Source organism: Strigops habroptila, chromosome 20 (assembly GCF_004027225.2).
Source record: "Strigops habroptila isolate Jane chromosome 20, bStrHab1.2.pri, whole genome shotgun sequence".
NCBI classification, from domain to species: Eukaryota; Metazoa; Chordata; class Aves; order Psittaciformes; family Psittacidae; genus Strigops; species Strigops habroptila.
The window spans coordinates 271979-295614 of record NC_044296.2 but is presented as its reverse complement, the minus strand read 5'-3'; the positions used below and the strand labels follow the sequence as shown (position 1 = coordinate 295614).

The window sequence follows — 23636 nt, the reverse complement described above, 5'->3', positions numbered from 1 at the left end:
GGATGGTGGCTCTGCAGCATGACAGCACCCATGGGTGCCACAGCCACACATTCCCACCGCAGCCCAGGGCCACCCTACCTGCAACCCAGGGCCTGGCCCCATCCTTCCCCTGCCCACAAGTTGCCTGCGGGGTGCAGGAGAGGACAGAGAGCATCAGTCCCTGTGTGCCACCGACCCAGTGGTGACCCATGTGCCACCGTCCCACCATGAGGACACGGCACCAGGAATAAGCCAGTGCAGGATCCTCCTCCATCACCCTACCAGCAAGTGCTGGCAGCCACATCCCACCCTGCCTGCCCTGGGGACTCATCCCGGGGCATCCCGGCCGCGCCGGGGGCTATTTTGAGATGAGAACCGGTCCCTGCCCGTTAGCAACCACAACAATTGTCCTCTCGCAAACAGAAGCTGCATCGTGATAACGTGGCGGGTCGGGAGCATCCGGAGAGGCAGGAAGGAGCCCGGCAGAAGGAAATATTCACTGGAGCAATATAAACACGGCGTCGGGAGAATGCTCCGCCCCGGCTCGGCAAAAAAGGGGCTGCCCCAGGCTTGGGGTGCGCAGAGCACCGGTGGGATGGAGAAGAGCAGCTACCCCATGGCCAAGTTCGGTCTGGAGGCCAAAGAAGTGATGCCCAAGCGGGACTGTGGGTTTTACGTGAAGTACATCTTCCTCTTCACCTCCCTCATTCAGTTCCTCATCATCCTGGGGCTGGTGCTGTTCATGGTGTATGGCAATGCGCAGGCGGGCACTGACACGCACCTCCGGCTGCTGGAGGAGCAGCTCCAGGATCGCTACAGCAAGATCATTGCCCTCGGCGAGAGGAACATCAACCTGACCCGCACGCTCAATGCCACCCTCAAGGAGAAGCAGAGCCTGCAGGCCCTCGCCCAGAAGGTGCAACGGGAGCTGGAGAAGTGCAACAGCTCCCAGACTCCCAACCCCATCCCCAAGGTGAGTGCACATCCCTGGGGAGGGATGGCAAAGCCCCCTGTCAGGTACCAGGGGCAGCGAGCCACCCAAGGCTGCTGCAAGGCCCCACAAGCTTCAAGCCCCCCAAGCTTCAGCAGGGATGGATAAGAGGGTGCGGGGGGCAGAGCCTCTGGTGATGCCAAATTGCCCCCCACCAGCCCTGGGAGGATCTCAGCTGCTGGTCAAGGGGGTTCCAAACTTGTAGCCCTCCTCACCCTCATCCTGCTCCTTATCCTCCTCTTTCTCCGCTTCCTCATCCTCCCCAGCCCCAGCAGCCCCCAGTGCTCTCAGCAGTGCCTGGGGAGGGTGAGGCATTGGGGGGGGGGGGGGGGAATGTTTTAACCCACCTTCATCTTCCTCACCCCTCTTCAGCTGCAGGAGATGATGAAGATCATCTTCTACCAGAAGACAAAGCTGGACGAGTGCCACATGACCATCGGCCTCATCAACGCCAGCTGCAGCAGTAAGGGACCCCCACTCTGGGCACCCGCTTCCCAACATCCTGGGAAACCCCTGCACCCCTCAGGGACCCACTGCAGCCTGCACAGGGGGGGCTGCAGGGTGACAGCACCCATGGGTGTTCTCCCGAGGTGTGGGGTGGGATTTGGGGTCAGGGCGGGAACCACGCACCCCAACCCCACACATCTCCCTGTACAGCTGATAAGGTGCTGCTGCGGAGCCAACTGGACCAGGCAGCCCAGGCCAAGAAGGAGCAGGAGGAGAACTGCCGCAAAGAGGGTGCTTTGCTGAGCAAAGCCACAGCAGAGCAGGAGAGCTGCCAACAGGAGCTGTACAACAGCCGGAGCCTCCTCGAGTCCACCCGGCACAACCTGGAGCTGCACAAGCAGGAGTGCAGCACCCTGAGGTCCGACATCAGCTACTCCTTCCAGCGCATCAAGGAGATGCTCAGCCCCTACAGCTGCACCGCGGTCCATGACCAGCTCAACTGGTTGACGCAGCGCACGGAGCGGCTGTTCCTCTGGCAGCAGGACCGGGACACCAAGTACGTGGGGAAAAGCGTGTGCGAGGCGAGCCTGAGCCAGTGTCACCAGAACTGCTCCAGGGAGAAGCACGAGCTGGAGAAGCGGCTGCAGGACAGTGAGAAGCAGGTCAAGGGAGGCCAGGAGGAGAAGAAGAAGCTGCTGGCAGAGAAGGAGCAGCTTGGCAAGGAGCTGGAGGAGAAGAGCAAAGCTGCCGCACAGGCTTGGTACTTCAAGGACCAGCTCAGCATCTGCATGGGCTCCAAGGTGAGGGAGATGCTGGGGACATCCCCTGGCACCCGGGGATCTTTATTGTGCATGGCCACCTTTCTCCCTGCACAGCCACGGTTGCGCCCTGGGCAGGGACAAGTGGTTGCAGCACCCTCAGGTCCCCTTCGCCCCAGGGTGCTGTAGCAGCAGTGATGGCACTGACGGCCTCCATCCGCTCTCCTCCACAGATGGACACCTTCTTCGACATCACGGGCTCCCGGGTGCGGCCGGGACCCTTCACCAGCACAAGCGCCTTTGTGGATGCTCTGCGGAACCAGGGCATCTTCGGGAATATGGGTGAGTTGCGGGGGGGGAAGCGCTGTGGGACCCTGCGGGCCACCCTCCCTCCCAGCACCCAGCCTGGCTCAGGGCTGCTCCATCCCACCAGGCAAGATCAACGCGGAGGAGATCCAGCGCTCGGTGCAGAAGATCATGGAGCAGTACACATCCACCCTCAAGATCCCCAGGTGAGGGGGGCTGGCACGGGACCCCACTGGGCTGGGGGGTACCAAGGGCCGCAGCACCAGGGTCTGATCCTGCCCTCTCCACAGTGGCTAACAGCGGAGCAGCACATGGATAATAGCAGCGAGGGGCTCCAGGACCAGCCCAGGCAGCACTTCCCGCAGCACAGACGGCAAATCCCAGCCAGGAGCAAGCGGGAAGCCCTTGGCCTTCCCCCCCCAGCGCAGCGGGAGCCAGGACCACCCTTCCATGTCTCTTTCCCTGTATCCCTGCGCTCATCCCATCCCGCACGCTCACCCTCCCCCTGCATGTACTTGGCAGCTGTAAATAGAGCCAGCCCTGAGCACCAACACCGCTCGCCTCACGAGTGTCTGGATGCCTGTGAGCGGGATACAGAGGCCATGGCCGGGATGGAGAGTGGGAACATCCCGTCCCAGCTTCACATGCTCCTTGGGAGCGGGAAGCGTGCAAGGCCGAGTGAGCGGGAAGCTCTTGGCAGCCTCATCCTGCCGCGGAGCCCCCTCGGCCCCCCAGGCCGCACCGGGGCCGTGATGAATCTCCGCCTGCCGCTCACTGATTTATGGCCGTGCTTCCCGCTCCTTCCTGTTGAAAGAGCCTTTCCTGCCGGCCGGGCTGCCCGCACGCCATCCCCTGCCAGCACACACAGCTCCCGGCACGGCCCATTCCCATCTCCAGCCCCAGCCAGCACCCCCAGCTCGCATTCGGGTCCCCAAAGTCCCACATGGATTCCCCAAACCAGATCCATCTGGGGATACAGGCAGCAATGCGCTCCTGCTGCGTTCCACTGCCCAAGGATGGGGACAGCACCAGGTCCCCCCATCCATGCCCAGCCCCAGCATGGGAACTGGGGTGATGAAGGGGCTCCCCCCATGTCCAAGCTACTGGGGGACCCGCTCGCTGCCAGAGGATCTCCTGGACCTCCATTACAAATAAACTCGTAGCACCAGGCGCTTCCAGAGCTTGGGAGCCCCAGAGGAGGGGTGGGAGAGCGGGGGGACCCCAGGGAGCACCCCATCTTTGGGGATGCAGAGCCCAAAGCTACCACGCAGGTGCAAGAGCTGGGGGGACCCCACAGCTCCCTGCGCTGGGGCTGAACCCTGGGGGTTCCTGGATCCCTTCGCTGATTCCCAGGGCTGGGGTGGTACTTGGGGTGCAAGGATGGACCCCACCAGGATCCCCACATTCCCCATGCCATGGGATGCCCCAGGGGGAAAGCCCGGGGTGGCTTTTCCCTTCCAGCCACTCCAGCTCCCTTTTTATCCTCCTGGCCAGGAAACAGGGCCTCTCCCAGTGGTTTTTTCCATGCCTGGGGCTTGGGACACGCTCCCCCCAGCCAGGAAAACACCACAGCCCGGCATGGGAACACCGAGCTCCACAGCACCGGGGACTAGGGATGGGGAAAGACGCCAGAGCCGCAAAAGGCACCATGGTTTAATGCCAGCATGGAGCCACGAGCTCCCCTGCCCGTGGTCATCAACACTGCAGCCGGTGACCCCCCTGTCGTGCCCATCACTTGCCAACACAGAAGTCCCTGAAGATGATGTCGAGGACGTCCTCGGTGCTCACATGCCCGGTGATGCTGCCGAGGTGCCGCCGCGCCACCCGCAGCCGCTCGGCTGCCAGCCCCAGGTCGCTCCGGCGCTCCCGGCTGTACCGCGCCAGCGCCGCGGCGCACTGCCGCAGGTGGAGGCTGTGCCGGCTCTGTGTCAGGCTGGGCGACCCCGACAAGGGGTCTCCACACCTTAAGGAGGGGGATAAAGCAGCTTGGAGCACCCAACGGAGCCGGGTGGGGTGGTGGGGCTCCCCCGCGTGCCCCCCGCACTCACAGCCGTGCCAGCTCCCGCGCCAGCAGTGCCAGGAGACGGTCGAGCCCCTCGCCCGTCTTGCAGGAGAGGAGGGTGACGGGGGGCAGGGGGTGTCCCTGGGCGCAGGCAGCACGCAGGGACCCCCCATTTCCCTTCAGCAGGTCAGCCTTGTTGAGCACCAGGATGCAGGGGGTGGTGGTGGGGGGCTGCAGGGACCCCAGCGCAGCCCCCAGCCCTGCTGGCTCAGTGGGCACTGCTGCGGCGTCCAGCACAGCCAGCACCAGGTCTGCTTCCCGCAGCCTGAGAGGGGGACACACACAACAGGGTAGAGCAAGGGGCCACATCCTGCCCCCTTGGAGCCACCCTCAGCCCCTGTGGCTGGGTTGGGGGGTAAACCCAGCCCTGTCGCCCCAATCCTCACCGGTCCCGCGCACGGCTGACCCCCTCCTGCTCGACGGGGTCAGTGGCATCACGTAGCCCAGCCGTGTCGCTCAGCACCAGCGGGTAACCACCAACATTCAGGGCCACCTCCACCACGTCCCGTGTTGTCCCTGCCACCGGTGACACGATGGCTGCTGGACGCTGGCCTGGGGACACACACACACAACATGATGCAAGGCTCACGGGACGATGCCAGGGACATCCCCCCCAGGCCCTTCCGGAATGGGGGACCACTGGCGGCTGCTGTCCCCATGGAGGGGGACCCTCATCCCCCATGCCCCACTCACACAGCAGGTTGAGCAGGCTGCTCTTGCCCACATTGGGGGGGCCAGCGATGACAGCGCGGACCCCCCCCCGCAGCAGCTCCCCACGGCGCCCATCCTGAAGGTGGGAACCGACCTCCTCCTCCAGCGCCCGCACAGTGGCATCCACTGCAGGGAGAGACCAGGAATCACGTTGGGAAGAACAAGGATGGGGTGTCCCAGCTTCCGCCGTTCCCCTGCCACCCCTCACCTTGGGACAAGACCTCTTCCTCCACGTTGTCATCCTCGCTGAAGTCAATGTAGGCTTCAAGGTGGGCGAGAGCCTGTGGAGCAGGGAAGCAGGAGCTCCGTGGGGAGAGCGCAGTGCCATGTCCCCAGGCCACCAAGCACCACGGCGGGATGCAGGCAGCTGGATCGGAGCCTGCACCCCAACACCTTTACCTGGGTGAGGGTGTTGCTCCAGCGCTGGTAGAGCCGGCCCAACTCCCCCTCCATCTGCCTCAGCGCCTGCCGCCGCTGCGCCTCGGTCTCGGCACGGATGAGGTCCCCCAACCCCTCGGCCGCCGTCAGGTCCAGCTTCCCGCGCCGGAACGCTCGGCGCGTGAACTCCCCGGGCTCGGCGGGACGCAGCCCGGGCAGGCTCCCTGCCGGCCCCATGGTGAGCCCCGAGCTGGGGGCACCGCCCCCCCGAGGGGACAGCAGGGAAAGGTGGGACGGGGGGAGCCTCACCCAGCGCCCGCAGCACCCCGCTCACCACCGCCGGCCCGCCGTGCACGTGCAGCTCGGCGCAGTCCTCCCCGGTGAAGCTCTGGGGTCCTGCAGAGCCGGGATGCTGCTTGGGTGGGCTCTGGTGCACCCCACCCCTCCTGTCCCATGGCATGCTTTGACCTCACAGGGGGTCTTGGGGGGGCTCAGGGGAGAACCCCTCCCTGTAACCAGCTGTGCTGGAGCTATATAGGATTGGCGCAAAGGGGCCAGTGTTGACCCAGGACCATCCCCACTGGCATCTGCGTTCAGCCCTCTACATGGTGCTGGAGAAGCCAGAAGGAGCTGAGCCCTGCACTGGGCACTGAGACCTCCAGAGGCATCAAGACCCCCCCTCCAAGCTCCACGACCCCATCAACGGGCACCGAGACCCTTCCACTAAGCACTAAGACCCCTCGCTGAGCACTGAGCCCCCCTACCAGGCACCAAGACCCCCCCCAAGCACCGAGCCGTGATGCTCAGCCCACCTTGGAACCAGACGACGAGGCCGCGGTCGAGGGGCTCTCCGGTGGCGGGGTCGCGGATGCGCCGCAGGGCCAGGACGCGGGGCGGGGGCAGCGCGGGGCGGCCGGTGAGGCTCTGCAAGGCGCCGCGGCTGCCGGGGCCGCTGGTCCGGATCACGGCCACCCCGCACCGGCCGTGCCCGGAGGAGACAGCGAAGATGGTGTCCCCCCACGCCGCGGAGCACAGGCGCTGCGCACACCTAGGACAGGGCAGGCAGCACGGAGAAGGGGTGCAGGGGTGGGGGGGTCCCCCATCCACACCCCCCATATGGGACAGAGGGGGTGCAGGGATACCCAATCCCACCATTCACATTCACCCCCCCCCGGACCCCTCCTTGTGCACCCCACAGACCCAAGGGGACCCACAGCTCCCACCGGACCCTGAGTGCAAACCCTTCCCTCTGCCTCCCCGAAAGCCAGGGGTGCAGGCTGCACCCCACCATGCCCGGGGAAGGCAGCAGAGTGCAGGGGTGCACCCCTCTCCCCCCACAGCCCGTCTTGAAGGTGCAGCCCCCTCCGTGCACCCCTCCACCCCTCTGTTTTGGCATGCATCCCCCTAAAGGCACTGGGGGCACCCCCGCTAGAAGGGGACACCCCCACTCCACGTGCCCCCCTTCCCACGCACTACCGCTACACCGGGGTCCCTGCACCCCTCTTGGAGTCCCCCCACCCCGGGGAGCCCCAAACCTGCGCCCCGCCGCGCTCAGCGCCCTCCGCAGCGCCATGAGTCCCCGCCGCACCGCCCGCGCCGCACCGCCCGCACCGCGCCGCGCCGGGGCTTCAGCGCCGGCGCCTCGCCCCGCCCATTTGCTTGCGTCGATTGGTCAGTGCACAACCAGGGGGCGGGCTTTATGCCTGGATCCCGTTTTTGATTGGTCACTGGGCAGCCATGACACCGCGCCGCCTGAAGCTACGCAGGAGCCATCGCTTCCGCCCGGGCGCGGCGGTCCCTGCCCTTTCCCCCCCGGTCCCTGCCTATCCCCGCCGGGCTGCAAACCCCGCTCGCTCCCCGCCCTCTCGTCCCCGCCCAGGGTGCTGCCCTCGCGGGGTACTGGGGTGCAGCGGATCCCCCTGCCGGGGGTCCCCCCCGTTATTGCGGTGCTGCTCTGTGGGTGCGGGGCCGGGCGGGAGCCACCCACTCGCGACCCCCGGCTGCACCCACAAATAACCCGCAGAGCCCTGAAGTAGAGGACCTCGTGTCTGGAGCGGGGGAGCAGAACTCCCCCATGCCCCCGTCCCTTTCCTACCCCCTGCTCTGCACCCACTGGGGTCCCCGTCCCCTTTGCCCTCAGGAGCACTTGGGCTTTTTGGGACCCTCCTGTTTCGGGGGTCCTCAAGCTGGGCAATCCCCCCCCTCCCCGAAATGGTGAACCCCAGCTCCGCACCCAGCCAAGCTCTTCCCTTGGGACCCCCCCAGCCCGTATCCCGGCATCTCACCCGGCACCGGGGGCCAGGGCTGACCCTGGGATGTGGGGTGGGGGTTCCCACAAAGTACCCCCCACCATGTGCACCCGGGGGGGCCGCAGCCGCCCGCTGCTCCGTGAACCATAGAAATGTTCCCCAAGCAGCATCATGCGAGATTCCCACTCCCCATCCCGCTTCCCATCCCTGCCCGAGGATGGGGGATTCCATCCCTGTCCCCATCCCATCCTGCTCAGGACACACAGCCTGGCGGGGGGCAGCCAGCCGGTGCACAGGGGTTGGGGTACGAACAGCCGTAACAATAGGGTTCCCCCTACTCTGGGGGAGTCTTTTCCTGTGGTTCCCCACATGTCGGCTCAGCTCGCAGCGGTTTGGGGGCTGCTGGGGCCCGGGGAGGGCTGCGGGAGGCTGCGATGGCGGGGGGGGCGCAGCGGGGACGGCCATGCAGACAAAGGCGCTGGAGCAGGGAGGAGCGAACAGCAGCATGGCCGGGATGCTGGCAGGGATGCAGGCAGGGATGCAGGCAGGGATGCTGGAATCCCGGGGATGCTGGATGCCTCCTCCTCTGCTAAATCCCTACAGACACCCCCTAAACCCCCCCAGATTCCCTCTGCCCTGCGGGTCAGCGACGAGAGATGGGAGCACAGAGCATCAGCACGGAGCGGGCCCAGCTCTGAGGTTGGGGTGGTCTCTCGGGGGGCTTTGAGGCCCTCGGGTGCCCCCCCCACCCCTCAAGGCTCCAGGGCAGGCCCCAGGAACCCCCACCCCGGGGTGCAGAAGCTTTTCCTTGGGCTTCCCATCGCCCCCCCCGCCCAGCTCTTAGTGCCTCAGCCCCCTCCTCACCCACCCCACGGGGGTCCCGGGAGGCTCTTGTGGGGGTTCGGGATCCACCGAACCGGGGGGGAGGTGTTACCCAGTGCCCGGCCAAGACAGGGCCAGTGGCCAGGCCTGGCCTGGGAGAGGTGCCAGCCTGTGTCCCCCCCCCGCCAGCTGCCAGGGGAGGGGACAGCTCCTTGTGGCACCGCTCCTCAGAGCTGGCACCCAGCCCCTGCCCCAAAATAGCCGCGGGTGTGCAGAGCAGGGGGGGGACAAGCGGGACGTGGCACAGGGGTACCCGCACCCCAATGCCCACACTGCCGGGGGTTCACAGGGGGGGGCTGCGCTCAGCCCCAGGACCCTCCGGGTGGGGGGGTCCCCCCAGAATGAGGAGTCCGAGCTGGGGAAGGGGGGGGCAAGGGGGGCAGAGGAGGACTCCCGAAATATCAGCGTGCGGCCCCGCTCGGGTTACCGCCCCCCCCCGCTCCCCCTGAGCCCTCCAGGGAACAGCCTGACCCAAAGGAACGGGAGCCAGGGGGGAGCCGGGGGCAGGCGGGGTAACGGGGGGGTGGGGATGCAGGGGGCAGCCCGGGGGCGATGATGGGGATGTGGGGCAGTACCGGGGTGGGGAAATGGGGATGTGGGGCACTCACGGCGGGGGGGGGGCGATAACAGGGATATGTGTCACTCCCGGGGGGATGTGAGGACACGCGGCTCCGGGGGGGATGTTCCGTGCCCCCGAGGGAGGATGCTCCGTGCCCCAGGGGGGTGTCGCCGCTGCCCCGGTCCCCGCAGAACCACCCCACGGGGCGCGGCCGGACACGCGTGGCCGGTACGACCGGCGCTGGGGAGCCAGCGGCCAACCAGACAATTAAAGGGGCCGGGAGCGCCTCGCTCCGCTCCGCCGCCTTTGTCCCTCCTCCCGCCCGGCCCCGGTGGCGGCGGCGGCGGCGGCAGCGGCTCGGGTGGCACCGGCGGCCCCGAGCCCGGAGCCGCGGCGGCCCCATGCACCGGCCCCCGCCGCCGAGCCGCTGCCGAGCCCCGCACCATGCCCGAGCCGCCGGTGGCAGCGCAGGAGGGCGACCGGCCCCGGCGGGCCCCGGCCGGGGAGGAGCGAACGGAACCGGTGGCCCCGACCGGCGTCCTGGGTAAGGTGGCACCGGGCGGGAGCGGCCGCCGGGGCCGGGGCTGCGGCTGCGGGGGGCGGGGGGGAAGCGGCAAGGAGGGGGCAGCTCCCTGCGGCTCGATGCGGATGTCGGCGGGGCTCGGCCGGGATGCGGCTCCCCGGGGATGGGACGGGCCGAGCCCCCGGTGCGGCTCTGAGCAACCCCCCGAGAGGGGTCCGGGGGGCCCGTTCCTGCGCCTCCGGGGGGGTTCTATGGTCCTCCAGGGGTCGGGGCAGTGTGCGTCCCCCCTCGCACTGGCCCGTTCCCCCCCGGGACGGGGTCCACGCAGAGGTCGGTGTCCCCAGTGACCTCCCCAGAACCGGGTCCACACACACCCCGTGTCACCCCCAGGCCATGCAGCCCCCCTGGGAAGGCCCGTTTGCCGCCCCAGGACAGGCCTTTGCCCCCCCCACCCCACCAGCTCCGTGACCCCCAGGACAGATCTGAGCAGTGTGTCCAGGATGGGGGCTTTGTTTTGGGGTCCACAAGCTGGGGTTGGGATGTCCCCCCAGTGTGGCACCAGGGGTAGGTGACACCCCCATGGCCTGATTGGGGTCCCCAAGGCCAGGCAGTGCAGGCAGGGCCTGCTGCCCTCCGTGCCGCCGAGCGGGGCTCCTGCCTGCGGGAGGGTGACCCACTTTGTGTCCCCCTTCGGGACGCGGCATCAGCGCTCCCCCCTAAAAACACCTTCCCTGGTGGCCGCGGGCTCCGCTCGGCGGTGGGGCAGCGGCATTCCCGGCACGCTGCAGCTCCCATGACCTTATCCCGGAGAGCCAAGGTGAGCAGCACGGCCCCGGTGGACTGGGGGGGAGACAACAGGTCTCGGGGGTGGGCTTGGATGCTGCAGGCCGGCGGTGAACCCCTTGTGCCAGTTTGGTGACGGCACCGGGTGCCGGGGGGTGGCTGGGAGCCAGTGGGGTGAGAAGGACCCCAGGGCTCAGCCCCACCAGGGCTGGGGTGCACACAGGTTGCTGGGGACCCCTCTGCAGCTCTTCCACATCTTTTGCCATGACCTTGGGCAGGAAAATCCCTCCTGTCCCCCCCCGGCGTCGCCCCGGTTTGCACACTGGTGCACACACGTGTGCAGCTCCAGCACTGCCCCTGCCCGCGCCAGGGCCTCCGTCATGCAGGGTGGGTGAATTCAGCAGTGGTGAGAGGCCCGGTGAACGCGGGCAACCATTGCCACCAGCACTGCCTGCCCGCCCCGGCACCCCGGCACCCTGACACCCCAGTACCCCAACACCCCAGTACCCCAGCACCTCGGCACCTCAGTACCCCTGTCCCTGGCACACTGGTACCCCAGTACCCCAGCGCCCTGACCCTGGCACACTGGTATCCCAGCACCCCAGCACCCTGTCATCCTGGCACACTGGTACCCCAGCATCCCAGCACCCTGTCATCCTGGCACACTGGCACCCCAGTACCCCAGCACCCTAGCACCCTGTCATCCTGGCACACTGGCACCCCAGTACCCCAGCACTCTGTCACCCTGGCACACTGGTACCCCGGTACCTCAGCACCCTGTCCCTGGCACACTGGTACCCCGCTACCCCAGCACTCTGTCACCCTGGCACACTGGTACACTGGTACCCCAACACCCTGACCATGGCACACTGGTACCTTGGTACCCCAGTACTCCAGCACCCTGCCACCCTGGCAGCACTGGGCCCGTGGTGCTGGACATGCCCCGGGGAGCAGGATTGGCCCCGCGCCGGGGGTGGCTTCCTGGCAGCCTGGCACCATCCCCGGCTTCACCCACGGTGCCAGGACAAGGGAGGCCTTTGAGAGCCCGGCGCCGCGGCCCCTTCCTGGTGGTGGCTGATGATGAGTTTGCCAGGTCTCAGCCCGGGGTGCCCGCTGGGGTGTCTGAAGTCCAGGTGCCTCCCCAGGGATGAGCTGCCAGGGCAGGTTTGGCATTTCCTGTTTTTCGGGGCTGGCAGGGCTCGGTGTGAGCAGCGTTTCCGGAGCCCCGGGACCTTCCCAGCCCTGGGGCAGCCAGAGAGGCCTCGTCCTGGCTCTGCCACCCTGGCTTAGGAGGGGAAACTGAGGCAGGGAGGTGGCCGGGCTCACAGCCAGCATGGGGTGGGGACAAATGGGGTCCCACAGGGCTCCCCAGCACCACCAGGGAGCCCCATCCTGCTCTCCCTGCCTGTTTTGGATGCACCCAGTCCTCATCCATCCCAGGAGGTGAAATGGAAACACTGGGCACGGGGACAGCATGTCCCCACACTGCGCACACCCCACAGCACAGACAGGGTTCGTGTCCCTGCAGTGGCCCCCGATGGAGGGGTGACAAGGGGACCCTGGGTACTGTCCCCATCCCACCTCGCTGCAGTGATGCGGGGCCTCCCTGGGTTTCCATGGAGACCGGCTGCTTTTCTGCTCTCCCCATTTTTCCTGCCTTTTCCCATCTCCCGGAGCTGGATCTCAGCCCCACCGAGGGGCTGCGGGTGGAGGTGAGCGGTGGGGGGGCTGCAGGGGGACACCCCATGGCCAGCAGCACCCATGGGTGCCCAGACACGCTCCCAGCTCCTCCCCAGCAGCTGTCCGGGGCCTTTTTGGGCACCGGGAGCTGCCGGAGGAGAAACCTGAGCCAGGTCGGCGTCACTGGGAGCGGGACCGTGACCTCTGCCATGGGCGCTGCTGGGGACAGACACACACGAGGTGTCCCCGTGCCCGCCCCATGCACCGGCCGCTGAGTTGGGTGCTTTGGGGTCTGGTTCCCGGGGGTCTGGGGGTGCCCCAATGGCTGCTCATCCCCTTCCTCCTTCCCTCCCTCTGGCAGATAAGCTCTTCGGGAAGCGGCTGCTCCAGGCCGGGCGCTACATCATGTCCCACAAGGCCTGGATGAAGACAGTGCCCACCGAGAACTGCGACGTGCTCATGACCTTCCCGGGTAGGGAGATGCCGGTGCCGCGGGGGGTGGTGGCACAGCGGGAATGGGGAGGGCTGGGGGCCGGGATGGGCTGTGCTGGGAGATGTGGCTCGTGCTGACCAGCACCGTGCAGACACCACCGATGACCACACGCTGCTCTGGCTTCTCAACCACATCCGCCTCGGCATCCCCGAGCTCATCGTCCAGGTCCGGCACCACAAGCACACCCGTGTGTACGCCTTCTTCGTCACCGCCACCTACGAGAGGTGGGGTCCTGGCTGTGCCCCCAGCCCCTGCCATGGCCCCTGGGGTGTCCCCCGCCGTGTCCCCAGCTCTGTCCCCTCTCCCTGCAGTTTGCTGCGTGGGGCCGATGAGATCGGGCTGCGGAAGCCGGTGAAAGCAGAGTTCGGAGGCGGAATGAGGAGCTTCTCTTGTGAGGAGGATTACATCTACGAGAACATCGAGAATGAGCTTTACTTCTTCACCTCTCAGGTGGGATGTGAGGGACGAGGGACATGGGGCAGGGAGGCAGGGATGCAGACGTGGGGATGCAGACGTGGGGATGCAGGGATACAGAGATATGGGGTACAGAGACGTGGGAATGCACGGATGCAGGCATGTGGGGATGCGGGGATGTAGGCATGTGGGGATGTGATGACAGAGAGATGTAGGCATGTGGGGATGTGGTGACAGAGAGATGTAGGCATGCAGAGATGCAGGGGTGCAGAGATGTAGGCATGTGGGATACAGGGAAATGGGATAAAGGGATGTGGGGATGCAGGGAGGCAGGCATGTGGGGATGCGGGGATGCAGGATGCAGGGATATAGGGATGTGGGGGTGTAGGGATGCAGGCATGTGGGGATGCAGGAATGTGCAGATGCAGGGTTGTAGGCACGTAGGGATGCAGGGCAGGGGTGCAGGGATGTGGGGCAGGGAAGGCAGGTCCTCTCGCCCTCCCCAGGTGAAGCAAGGGATCAGGGACTGATCCAGCCACCCCCAAACTGGGGACGAGGCGGGTCCAGGGCTGGGGAGACACGTGTGGCAAGAGAGGGGCTGGTGGGAGCATGTCCCAGGGCTGAACCCCACTGCGGTGCCGCAGGAACGGCAAAACATCATCAGGTACTGGCTGGAGAACCTGCGCGCCAAGCAGGGCGAGTCGCTGCACAACATCCACTTCCTGGAGGGGCAGCCCATCAGTGAGTATGGCACCACCCGGCACCACGCAGCACCGCTCCCTCTGCCCAGTGCCTCCCCGTCACCGCGCAGGTCACCCCAAACCTCCCCCTTGTCCTTCCGTGCTGGGGCCATGCGGGGATGCGCACAGGGGGGTCTGGGCTGTGTCCCCCCTGTCCCATCCCTCACGCTGTGCCCTGCGGCGCAGTCCCGGAGCTGGCGGCCCGCGGCGTCATCCAGCAGGTCTTCCCGTTGCACGAGCAGAGGATCCTCAAGCGGCTCATGAAGTCCTGGGTGCAGGCGGTGTGCGAGGCCCAACCGCTCGGTATGGGGACGAGGGGGTGGCGGGGGGACAATAGGAAGGGTCCCAGCCCTGCTCATTGTCCCCCTTATGGTCACCATAGATGAGATCTGTGACTACTTTGGGGTGAAAATCGCCATGTACTTCGCTTGGTTGGGCTTCTACACCTCGGCCATGGTGTACCCTGCTGTGTTTGGGTCCATCCTCTACACCTTCACTGAGAACGATCAGGTGAGAGGGGTCAGGAAATGGGGTGAATCCCTGTTTCTGGGGGTCAGAGGGGCTGTTTTCCACCTTTCCATCCCTCCTTGCTCCAGCCTTTCCCTATGATGCTGTAACGCTGTAATTCCCAAGCCCATGGTGATGGAGCTGCAGCAGCACCATGTGGCTCCCCAGAGCTGGCGGGGGGGGAATGCTGGGGACAGGAGGGGATGGGCCCCGGTGCAGTGGGTGCAGTGGGTGCCATGGGTCCTGCAGACCAGCCAGGACATCTGCTGCGTGGTCTTCGCCATCTTCAATGTCATCTGGGCCACACTCTTCCTCGAGGAGTGGAAGCGCCGCGGCGCCGAGTTCGCCTACAAATGGGGGACGTTGGACACCCCGGCCGAGTCCATCGAGGAGCCGCGGCCACAGTTCAGGGTGAGCCCTGGCTGTGAGGGGGGGTCCCCATGGCTTGGGAGGTCCCCATGGCTGGGGGGGTTCCTATGGCTGAGGGGGGTTCCTATGCTGGGGGGATTCCATGGCTGGGGGGATTCCATGGCTGGGGTGGTTCTGTGGCTGAGGGGGGGTCCTATGGCTGCAGGTGGTCCCTATGGATGAGGGGGTTCCTATGGCTGGGGGTATCCCCAGGGCTTGGGTCTGGCTGAGCCCCCCCGACCCCAATGAGCCCCTCAGGGGGCTCTGTGCTGGGGTCATAGAGGGCTCCGGTGGGGTCCCTGCCATGGGGAGGGTGACAAGCTCCTGCCCCCCCCGCTTCACTAGGGCATCAAAAGGATCAGCCCCGTGACCAGCACGGAGGAGTTTTACTACCCGCCATGGAAGCGCCTCCTGTTCCAGTGCCTGGTCAGCCTCCCCATCTGCCTCACCTGCCTCTCCCTCGTCTTCCTCCTCATGCTGGGCTGCTTCCAGCTCCAGGTGAGTCTCATCCCCCCATTCCAGGCTGGCAGCACCCCCCGACCCTGAGCCTCACCCTGTCCCCATCCCTGTCCCTGCAGGAGTTCGTGCTGAGCATCCAGGAGCTGCCCCGCATCATCCGATTCCTCCCCAAGATCCTCCTGGCCGTCATCGTCACTGCCTGCGACGAGCTCTACAAGAAGATCGCGTACTGGCTGAATGAGATGGGTGCGCTGGGGATGGCACCCAGGGGTGCTGCGGGCAGGGCTGGGTGCTGGGACACCCCCCTAGAACCCCCATCCTGAACCCCCTGAACTCCTCTGCTTTGCAGAGAACTATCGCCTGCAGAGTGCCTACGAGAAGCATCTCATCATCAAAATCGTCCTGGTAAGGGGGGATGGAGGAGACCAGAGAGGGATGGAGAGGGGATGGAGGGGGACAGAGAGGGATGGAGAGGGGACGGAGGGGGACAGAGAGGGATGGAGGGGACCAGAGGCAGTTGGAGGGGACTGGTGTGGGATGAAGGGGACCGGAGCGGTTGGATGGGACCGGCGGGGGTTGGAGGGGACCGGCGGGGGTTGGAGGGGACCGGCGGGTCCCGGCGCCCCCCCGTGCTCACCGCCCTCATCTCCCACAGTTTCAGTTTGTAAATTCATACCTGAGTCTTTTCTACATCGGTTTCTACCTCAAAGACATGGAGCGGCTGAAGGAGGTGAGGAGGGGCCGCGCCCGGGGGCAGCGGCGCCGCCCGGAGCCCCCCCCGGCACCGCCCGGACGGACGTCCTCGACCCGCCCCTGTCACCGTGTCCCCCCCTCCCGAGGGGGGGTGTCCCCGCGTGCCCCCGCCGCGGTCCCTGGCTGCTGCTGCTGCTGCTGTGCAGGGTCCCAGCTCCCGCTCCCGCTCACGGTGTCTCTCTGTCTGTCTGTCTGTGTCTGTTCTTCTGTCCCTTCCACAGCTCCTGCTCATCTTCTCTCTGTCCCAAAGCCTCGTGCGTCAGCTCAAAGAGGCTCTCCTCCCCTTCATCCTCCTCCACCTCCACCTCTCTCTCATCTTCTTTAAGGGCCTCCTGGGCTTTTGCTGGAGACTGGGAGTATCCAAAGTAGGAGCGGGGCTGGGGGGGGGCCGGGCATCCCCTTGCACCTCACCTCGGGACCCCCCCACTGCGCCCCGGGAGGGACACGGGCTCTGCTCCGGCCGGTGGCACAAGCTGAGGTCCCACCATCACCTGTCACCAATGGGCGGGGTCACAGGAGGGGGGACACGGGGCTGGGTGATGCCACAGGGACCCCGTGCACGGGGTAATGGGGACACTGCCCCCGCTGTCCTGTTCCATGAGGGGGTGACGGCGTGTCCCCGTGTCCCCGTGCAGATGCTGGCCACGCTGCTCATCACGCGGCAGTTCCTGCAGAACGTCAGGGAGGTGTCCCAGCCCCACTTGTACCGGCGCCTGCGCCGGGGGGACCTCAACCTCCACAGCCTCCGCCAGCTCGCCCAGGCCCTGCTCTGCCTGCTCGTCCCCCGCCGCCACCCCCCGGCCCCTTCCGACGGGCCCCGGGGCGAGAAGAAGTGTCTGAACGGCGGCTGCGGGGTGCCGGAGGAGGAGGAGGAGGAGGAAGAACGCCGGGAGTCGGACTCGGAGGAGGAGAGCGCGCTGGACTGCGGGCTCAAGCTGAAGAAGGTGAGCTTCATCGAGAAGGCGGAGCGGCGCGGCACCGAGCCCGGCGGCGCCGAGGACGAGAGCTTCCTGGAGGAGGGCAGCCCCACCATGGTGGAGAAGGGCATGGACCCCGCATCCGTGTTCGAGCTGTGCGAGGATGAGGATGAGGCCGAAGGTGCTCCCGGCAGCCCGGTCAAGGCGATGGAGCCGGCAGTGGTCCCGCGGGCCGGGCGCAGGAGGAGGGTGGCAGAGAGCCGGGAGGAAGAGGAGGGTGAGGAGGAAGGGCGGAAGCGCAACCGGGCATCATGGATCGACCCGCCGGAGGAGGACTACTCCACGCAGCTGACACAGGCAGAGGTGGAGAGCTGCATGAAGAAGTACGAGGTGAGCAGGCACATGGAGCCGATGGGATGCAGTGTTCACTCCCCTATCCCCATTGCAATGCCTTTCCTCCTCCTCGTCCTCCCCAGGACACCTTCCAGGACTACCAGGAGATGTTCATCCAGTTCGGGTACGTGGTGCTCTTCTCCTCCGCCTTCCCCCTGGCTGCCATGTGCGCGCTGGTGAACAACATCATCGAGATCCGGAGCGACGCCTTCAAGCTGTGCACGGGGCTCCAGCGCCCCTTCGGCCAACGCGTCGAGAGCATCGGGCAGTGGCAGGTGGGGTCTGGGGTGATGGGGGACCCGGGGGGGTCCCACCTCCCTTGGGGGCTCATCCCCAGCACCGTGGCTCTTGCAGAAGGTGATGGAGGCCATGGGCGTCTTGGCCATCGTGGTCAACTGCTACCTGATCGCCCAGTGCGGGCAGCTCCAGCGCCTCTTCCCCTGGCTCAGCCCCGAGGGAGCCATCATCTCCGTGGTGGTGCTGGAGGTACGGTGCTTGCGTCTATGGCTGTTATTGTAGGGTCTCCCGGTGCGTGAGGAGGTGATGCCTTGGCTCAGACAGCCGAGGGCTTCTTCAGACCTTCCCCTCCAGCACTAAACCCTCCACTGCAACGCCGGGCAGCCCCCTGCAGGCAGTGGGTGCTGCCGAGCAACACGCTGGGGCCTTGAACCCCCCAGGCTGTTCTTGTGGGGCCTCTCCAGTCCCCCCATCCCTTTTGGGGTGCGTTTCAGGAGGGGGCAGCAATGCCCGGGGTGGGGATGATCATCCAGAACCGCGTTGATCCCCCCACAGCACTTTGCCCTGTTCCTGAAGTACATCATCCAAGTGGCCATCCCTGATATTCCCGCCTGGGTTGCCGAGGAGATGGCCAAGCTGGAATACCAGCGCCGCGAGGCCTTCAAGGTAGGAGCTGCCGGGATGGGACAGGACCCTCCTCGGGGCTGACCCAGGGTGTCCCAGTGCTGACGGGGTCCCTGTTGCAGAAGCATGAGCGCCAGGCACAGCACCACTTCCAGCAGCAGCAGCGGCGCAAGCGGGAGGAGGAGGAGCGGCAGCGACACGCTGAGTACCAGGCCCGCAAGGAGCGTGAATCCAGCCGGGATGAGGCCAAGCCTGAGGCCACCGGGCAGGACCCGGCCCACGAGAAGAGCCAGGGCAAAGGGAAAGGCTCCGGGGGCAGCTCACACGGCGGCTCCGACAAGCCCAAGAGACCCAGCTCCCTCCTGGCCACCAACAACGTGATGAAGCTGAAGCAGATCATCCCTTTGCAGGGCAAGTTCCTCTCTGGGGGGGCCGGGGCCGGCAGCACGGCCACCGCCAGGTCCCCCCAGTCCCCTACGGGCAGTGAGAACAAACTCCCCGGCTTCCTCAGCTTCAAGTTCCTGAAGTCCCCCGAGACTAAGCGGGACACGGGGACCGAGAAGGTGCAGTCGCCCACCAAGCCATTCAATCCCGGCAAGCTCTTCAACTTCGGCAAGTCCGAAGGGGCCGGGGGCAATGGTGCCGTGGCCACCGCATCCCCCCAGCCCCGGCCCGGCCCCTCGGTGGACACGGGTGAGCGGCCAGTCCCCAGCAAGTCCCATCTCAACGGGGTGCCGGAGGAGGGGAGCCGAGAGGAGCCGGAGAGCCGGGCGGAGGAGGAGAGCGGGGGCTATAAACTCTAACCGGAGCTCTGGGGGAGCAGGGATGAGGGGGAATGCGCACTCCCTTCTCCAGGCAGCCACAGCCATCGTCACCCTCTCACCTCTCCTCGCCATCCCCTGACACCAGGAGCTGGCCCCTCGCTCTGCACCGTCGCCCTGCGCCACGTCCCCTCGCATCCCTCCAGCTCCTCCACTGGGACGCGCCGCATCCTGCACTAGGGACACCCCAGCAAAGCGCCATCGGTGCAAGCGGCGTCTGGCTGTGGCTTTGGATTCAGAGCATCCGACAGGTTTCCCTCCTGTGCCCCACCAGAGGTGTCCCAGTCCGGCTCTATGCCGTGAGCCTGGGCCTGAGGAGGCTCACAGGGAGATGCCGTGGTCCAGCCTGAGGAGACAAGGAGAACTCAGTGCTGCCGGATCCACCAGGACCAGCTCACCAGGTTCAGCACCATGCCTCTGATAGCAGAGGGATGAGACCGTGGCAGTGAGAGGAGCCCGATTCACCCGTGCCTACAGCTCCTGCCATACAGCCATCGCTCCATCCCGCTCCTGGCAGCCTCCACGTGGATTCCTTCCCAGTACCGGGACATTGTCCTGCCCGAAGCCCGGCCGGGAGGGGGGGGGCAAGCGCCAGCACCCGGATTCTCATGCATGGGCAGCATTTCTTGCACTAAAACCCAAACAAACCCCAACGCAAGCGACTCTCTGCTCTGCTTCACGGGACGGCAGAGCCCGGCCGGGTGCGGGCAGCAGCCCCAGCCACTGCAACGCGAGCCGGGACCGGCCCTTTCCCGCTCCGCTTTCCCATTTCCTGGAATGATTTCGCAATAAGGCACTCGCGGAGGTTGTGCCGGAGCCCGGGAGAAGAAGCGGGGCCGGGGGGGGGAAACGCGAGCTCTGGGCAGGGGCAGGGAGGGGGGTGGGAGCAGCTTCGCTTCTGCCGGGGCCGGTTTTGCCGCCACCGGGTCTAGTCTTAGCGCTTGAACAGCCGCGGCTCTGCGCCGTGCTGCTTCGCTTTGGGGAACAGGACCCCATAGGGGACCCCATCCAGCCCCCCTCCTGCTCCCAGCCACCACCCATCTCCAAAGCAACCAGGGGAGAGGCGGGGGGCGCCGGGGGCTGCCCCATCACTGTGCCTGGTCCAGGCCCGGGCGGCCTCACAGGGTCAGCACATCCCTCTCTCCCTAAGGCCTGGGCTGTAGAAAACATCAGGTTGTTGTTCCCCTCCCTTGTTTCTCTCTTCATGTCATGTAATAGTTTTGTTTGTCTTCAAATCAAGCCATTTGATACAGCAATAAGGGCGAGAGAGGGCAAAGGCTTTATCCGCTGCTCCTGCGCTGCGGATGCTCTCCAGGTCCACGGGCTCCATCTCTCACAAGCGCTGGGGACAGCCCCTGGGAGCGCAGGGGCCACCCTGGCCATGTCCCATCCCAGGAGCACAGGATGCAGGAGAGATTTCTGGGGCGAGAGCAGGGAAAAGGGAGCACCGGGAAGCTGGGGCACAGTGAGGCCGGTACCACCGCAGCCATGCCCCGGAGAGTTAAACCACAGCAGAGGGAGGGAGCCCAGCCCGGCTGGGGGCACCAGGTAACCCAAACCCCCCCCCGCCTCGGCTCAGCACCCTGCCTGCAGCACCCTGGGCTCTGCAGAGCCCAAAGCTCAGCCCTCGCCTCCTGGGTCTCCATGTCACTGAGTTCCTGTGCTCGGGGTCAGCTCAGCTGTGCTCCCCTAAAACACACACCGGGCTTAAAGGGAGTTCCTTTAATCCCGTTTCCCTCCTGAGAGGAACAGTCCTGGCCCCATCTCTTCCCATCCCGCTTGCAGAGGGGAGGGCAGGGCCCTGCTGCCCCCAGGACCCCCCTGCCCAGGGCATTTTTAACCATTTCTCTCTATAATAAAGTATTTCTACAAGCAGGCGCCCGTCTGGGATCTCCCTCTTTGGGGCAGTCGCTGTGCCAAGGAGGGAGGAGTTTGGGTTGGTTTATTCCTTTCTGTGTTTTACTGCGTGGGGAATTTAATGGAAGGGAAGGGGGTTATTTATTTCTTTTTAATTTATTTTGTCATATTTTTGTAAAACCTGCAGAAATGCAATAAAAATCTATTTCAACAAGCCTGAAGCCTTGGGCCCAATTCTTGCCTGCAGCATCGATCTGCTGCTTGAGGGGACAGAAGGGATGCTGCCACCCACCACAGGCTTCTAACACAGGGCAAAGCCCCCAGCCAGTGGCACAGGAGGAATGACCCAAGTTCTCACCCTCTAAATTCTGCCAATTTATTCTGGACAGGATCAAACAGGGAAGAGATTAAAAAATAAATGCAAAATATAAACCCAATGGCCTCGACATGGAGCTAACGGTGGATTTCCACCCTCCCAAGACGTGGCTTCCAGGAAAACCACCTTCTTGCAGCCCCACGAGACAGGAGCTTGTGGAAAAGAGGGAAATTCCTGTTGCAAAGCCAGGTTTGGAAGTGCCACGGATGCTGTGGGGCAAAAAGCCAGCCTGGGAAGAACGGGCTGGAGGAGTTAAAGCAGCGGAGGGTGACAGAAAGCTCCGAGCTGGGCCGTGCCATGTGGCTGCTTTCACTAAAAATACCCCATAAAGCTCAGTAATGGCACCCAGGGCTGATTAATCACAAATGAATGCTTGGAAATGAGCACAACTCCAGCACAGACAAGGCAGTGACTCAGCTCCGACCATCCATTCAGATCCCAGGCCACTTCTTAAAGGGATGTGTCTTCCCATAGCCCTGCATCCCCAAAAGGAACACACCAGACACCTCATCCTGCTCCCCAGCCCCTCACCCCTTTCCACGCTCACCCTATCAAAACAGGGGAGAGGTTTTGACCTCTTTGACTTATTGTACTGTCATGACCCTCAAGAACATCAAAGCACTTTGTGTGTTGAACAGCAACATCCCAGGGACTGCAGCGCTGGGATGGGAAAGGGACCCATCGTCCCAGGTATGTTTATGGAGCTGGTCACAAGGAGGCAAAGCCAAATGTTACTCTGAGTCACTAAATAAAGTTGGCTTTGGCCATGAAGGTGAGGAAACTAGAAGCACAAAGAGCACAAATCACCACCCTCACCGTGCACAAGGCAGCCATGAGTTGGTTTAGGGGAAGGAGCAGGAGAGCAGATGACCTATGGAAAACCCCATCTGCAACAGCAAGTGCTGGTCCCCAGCATGGCAGCTCCCCTGGTGTCACGTCACCTGTGCACCCACCTCCCTGGGGGTGGCCAGCCACCTCTTCCTGGATGGAAAAGAAAATCCTGATTGGAAATAGGGTCAAGATCTCCCCAGTGAACACTCCCTTCCAGGTTCACATCAGCAAAACGTGGAACTCCACCACAAAGGTTAAAGCCACCCAGGCTCCTCAAAAGCATCAAAACCACCAGTAAGACTGTCAATTAATTCATAGAACCACCCGATTCTAACATCACACACGGAGTTCTTCAGGTTTGGGGACACACTGGGACAGTTTTGCCGTTAGAAACAGAATCTCAGTGGTGTTAAAGAGAATTAAGGCTGGGGTTTCATTCCCTCGCTTCAGTTACACACATGTTCTTCCCTGCAGGCCAGGTTCAGTCTTTTCAATATCTAGAAAATGGGGGTTTCTTCCCAGTGGTGAAAAAGAGATGAGGTTCTAGCAATCCTTTCTCCTCCCTGGCATTGAACTCTCAAGATGACACACATCTTCTATATAAAACACAACCCAGCTGCCTGCAGAGGCACTTCAGGACAAGCTCCGCAGGCCAGCGCTGTGACAGTCATTCAGCACAGGTTGGACACAACCACTGGCTCCACCCTAAGCCGTGAGCTGGCAGAGTCCCCCTGCACGACCTGCTGACTCAGCCCTCCTGGGTGCTTACCAGCAGCAAACACCCCACACGAGCTGCTGGAGCAGAGCTGGGGCTGCCCTCTCTGTGCTGAGGGCACAGGCACTGCAAACCTGCAGCAGCGACACCCCGAAGCGCCGCCAGCACGGCCTGAAGGTCAGGCTGGGCTTAGCCAAAGCCATGATGCAATTCCCCCTCCTGGAGCACATCCTCTCTGCTGCTCCCCAAAACACCCTTCGCTGCTGTTGAGGTATCTCTGAAGAAAAGGATTTCCCACTCTGTCCCACATCAAATAGAAACCAAACCCCTGACACCGAGAGCTGAGCTGGAACTCCTCTGTTCGTGGTCAGCATGTTGCACGGTTCCTCTGCTGCCAGCCCAATGGCATTAATCCAGATCAAATGAGTTTTCTTATTCTAGATAGGCAAGTCGTCTTAAAACATCTTAAAACCAGAAAGTGAAGCTTGTGGTTCACAGACAAGCCAGGAAACAAGAGGTAACGCAGCTGATAGCTGCAGTGTTAGAGACAACCCAAGCCTCCTGCTTAGTCTTTGCTCTTAAGGCCAGTGTCAAGGAGCTCACCAAAAAAATCAGGCTTTGAAGTTAAACCTGGTCTGTAGCGTCCAGCATGTTCCAAACCTGCCTCAGAGGAAAGAGCCCAAACCCTGACAACTGAGCTGCTGGCGAGGGGAGGAAGCCCCTTTTCCCAGTGATCCCACTCCAAAGCCAACTTTCCAGCCTTCCCCAGGCAGAGCAGTTGGT

At 64.6% G+C, this 23636-nt stretch overlaps 3 protein-coding genes across 5 annotated transcripts; 2 read left to right on the top strand and 1 right to left on the bottom strand.

The window, feature by feature from the left end:
* The first annotated feature begins 533 nt into the window (after positions 1-533).
* Positions 534-3032, top strand: PLVAP (plasmalemma vesicle associated protein). The gene is made up of 6 exons (XM_030509585.1): positions 534-952; positions 1343-1433; positions 1628-2217; positions 2409-2517; positions 2609-2687; positions 2772-3032. Exons 1-6 carry the CDS (start codon positions 575-577, stop codon positions 2776-2778), a joined length of 1254 nt encoding a protein of 417 aa, XP_030365445.1. The 5' UTR covers positions 534-574; the 3' UTR covers positions 2779-3032.
* Positions 3033-4114: 1082 nt separating this feature from the next.
* On the bottom strand, positions 4115-7219 carry GTPBP3 (GTP binding protein 3, mitochondrial). Of its 2 annotated transcripts, XM_030509527.1 has the most exons (9): positions 7168-7219; positions 6445-6680; positions 5942-6028; positions 5654-5856; positions 5463-5535; positions 5237-5380; positions 4930-5095; positions 4530-4808; positions 4115-4444 (listed from the first exon to the last, which is right to left on the bottom strand). In XM_030509527.1, the coding sequence occupies exons 1-9, from the start codon at positions 7203-7205 to the stop codon at positions 4213-4215; spliced, it is 1458 nt and encodes a 485-aa protein (XP_030365387.1). In that variant the 5' UTR covers positions 7206-7219; the 3' UTR covers positions 4115-4212. The 2 variants fall into 2 exon arrangements, with proteins under 2 accessions (XP_030365387.1, XP_030365386.1); XM_030509526.1 differs by having other exon boundaries at positions 6445-7213.
* Positions 7220-9648: 2429 nt separating this feature from the next.
* ANO8 (anoctamin 8) lies at positions 9649-21144 on the top strand. 2 transcript variants are annotated; one of them, XM_030509525.2, is made up of 17 exons: positions 9649-9866; positions 12670-12780; positions 12893-13025; positions 13113-13251; positions 13860-13956; positions 14142-14258; positions 14338-14465; positions 14712-14873; positions 15216-15368; positions 15449-15575; positions 15679-15734; positions 15985-16059; positions 16718-17389; positions 17476-17667; positions 17747-17878; positions 18185-18295; positions 18376-21144. In XM_030509525.2, the coding sequence occupies exons 1-17, from the start codon at positions 9767-9769 to the stop codon at positions 19054-19056; spliced, it is 3186 nt and encodes a 1061-aa protein (XP_030365385.1). In that variant the 5' UTR covers positions 9649-9766; the 3' UTR covers positions 19057-21144. The 2 variants fall into 2 exon arrangements, with proteins under 2 accessions (XP_030365385.1, XP_030365384.1); XM_030509524.2 differs by having other exon boundaries at positions 15985-16254.
* The last annotated feature ends 2492 nt before the right edge of the window (positions 21145-23636 follow it).

Coding starts and splice junctions, on each gene's coding strand:
- GTPBP3 (XM_030509526.1), bottom strand. CDS start 6,787: ATGGTGGGATTGGGTATCCCTGCACCCCCTCTGTCCCATATGGGGGGT. Junction 5,096..5,236: donor CAGCCTGCTCAACCTGCTGT/GTGAGTGGGGCA, acceptor GTGTGTCCCCAG/GCCAGCGTCCAGCAGCCATC. Junction 4,809..4,929: donor GTCAGCCGTGCGCGGGACCG/GTGAGGATTGGG, acceptor TCCCCCTCTCAG/GCTGCGGGAAGCAGACCTGG.
- PLVAP (XM_030509585.1), top strand. CDS start 575: ATGGAGAAGAGCAGCTACCCCATGGCCAAGTTCGGTCTGGAGGCCAAA. Junction 1,434..1,627: donor CATCAACGCCAGCTGCAGCA/GTAAGGGACCCC, acceptor CTCCCTGTACAG/CTGATAAGGTGCTGCTGCGG. Junction 2,218..2,408: donor GCATCTGCATGGGCTCCAAG/GTGAGGGAGATG, acceptor TCTCCTCCACAG/ATGGACACCTTCTTCGACAT.
- ANO8 (XM_030509524.2), top strand. CDS start 9,767: ATGCCCGAGCCGCCGGTGGCAGCGCAGGAGGGCGACCGGCCCCGGCGG. Junction 13,026..13,112: donor GTCACCGCCACCTACGAGAG/GTGGGGTCCTGG, acceptor CTCTCCCTGCAG/TTTGCTGCGTGGGGCCGATG. Junction 17,390..17,475: donor GCTGCATGAAGAAGTACGAG/GTGAGCAGGCAC, acceptor CGTCCTCCCCAG/GACACCTTCCAGGACTACCA.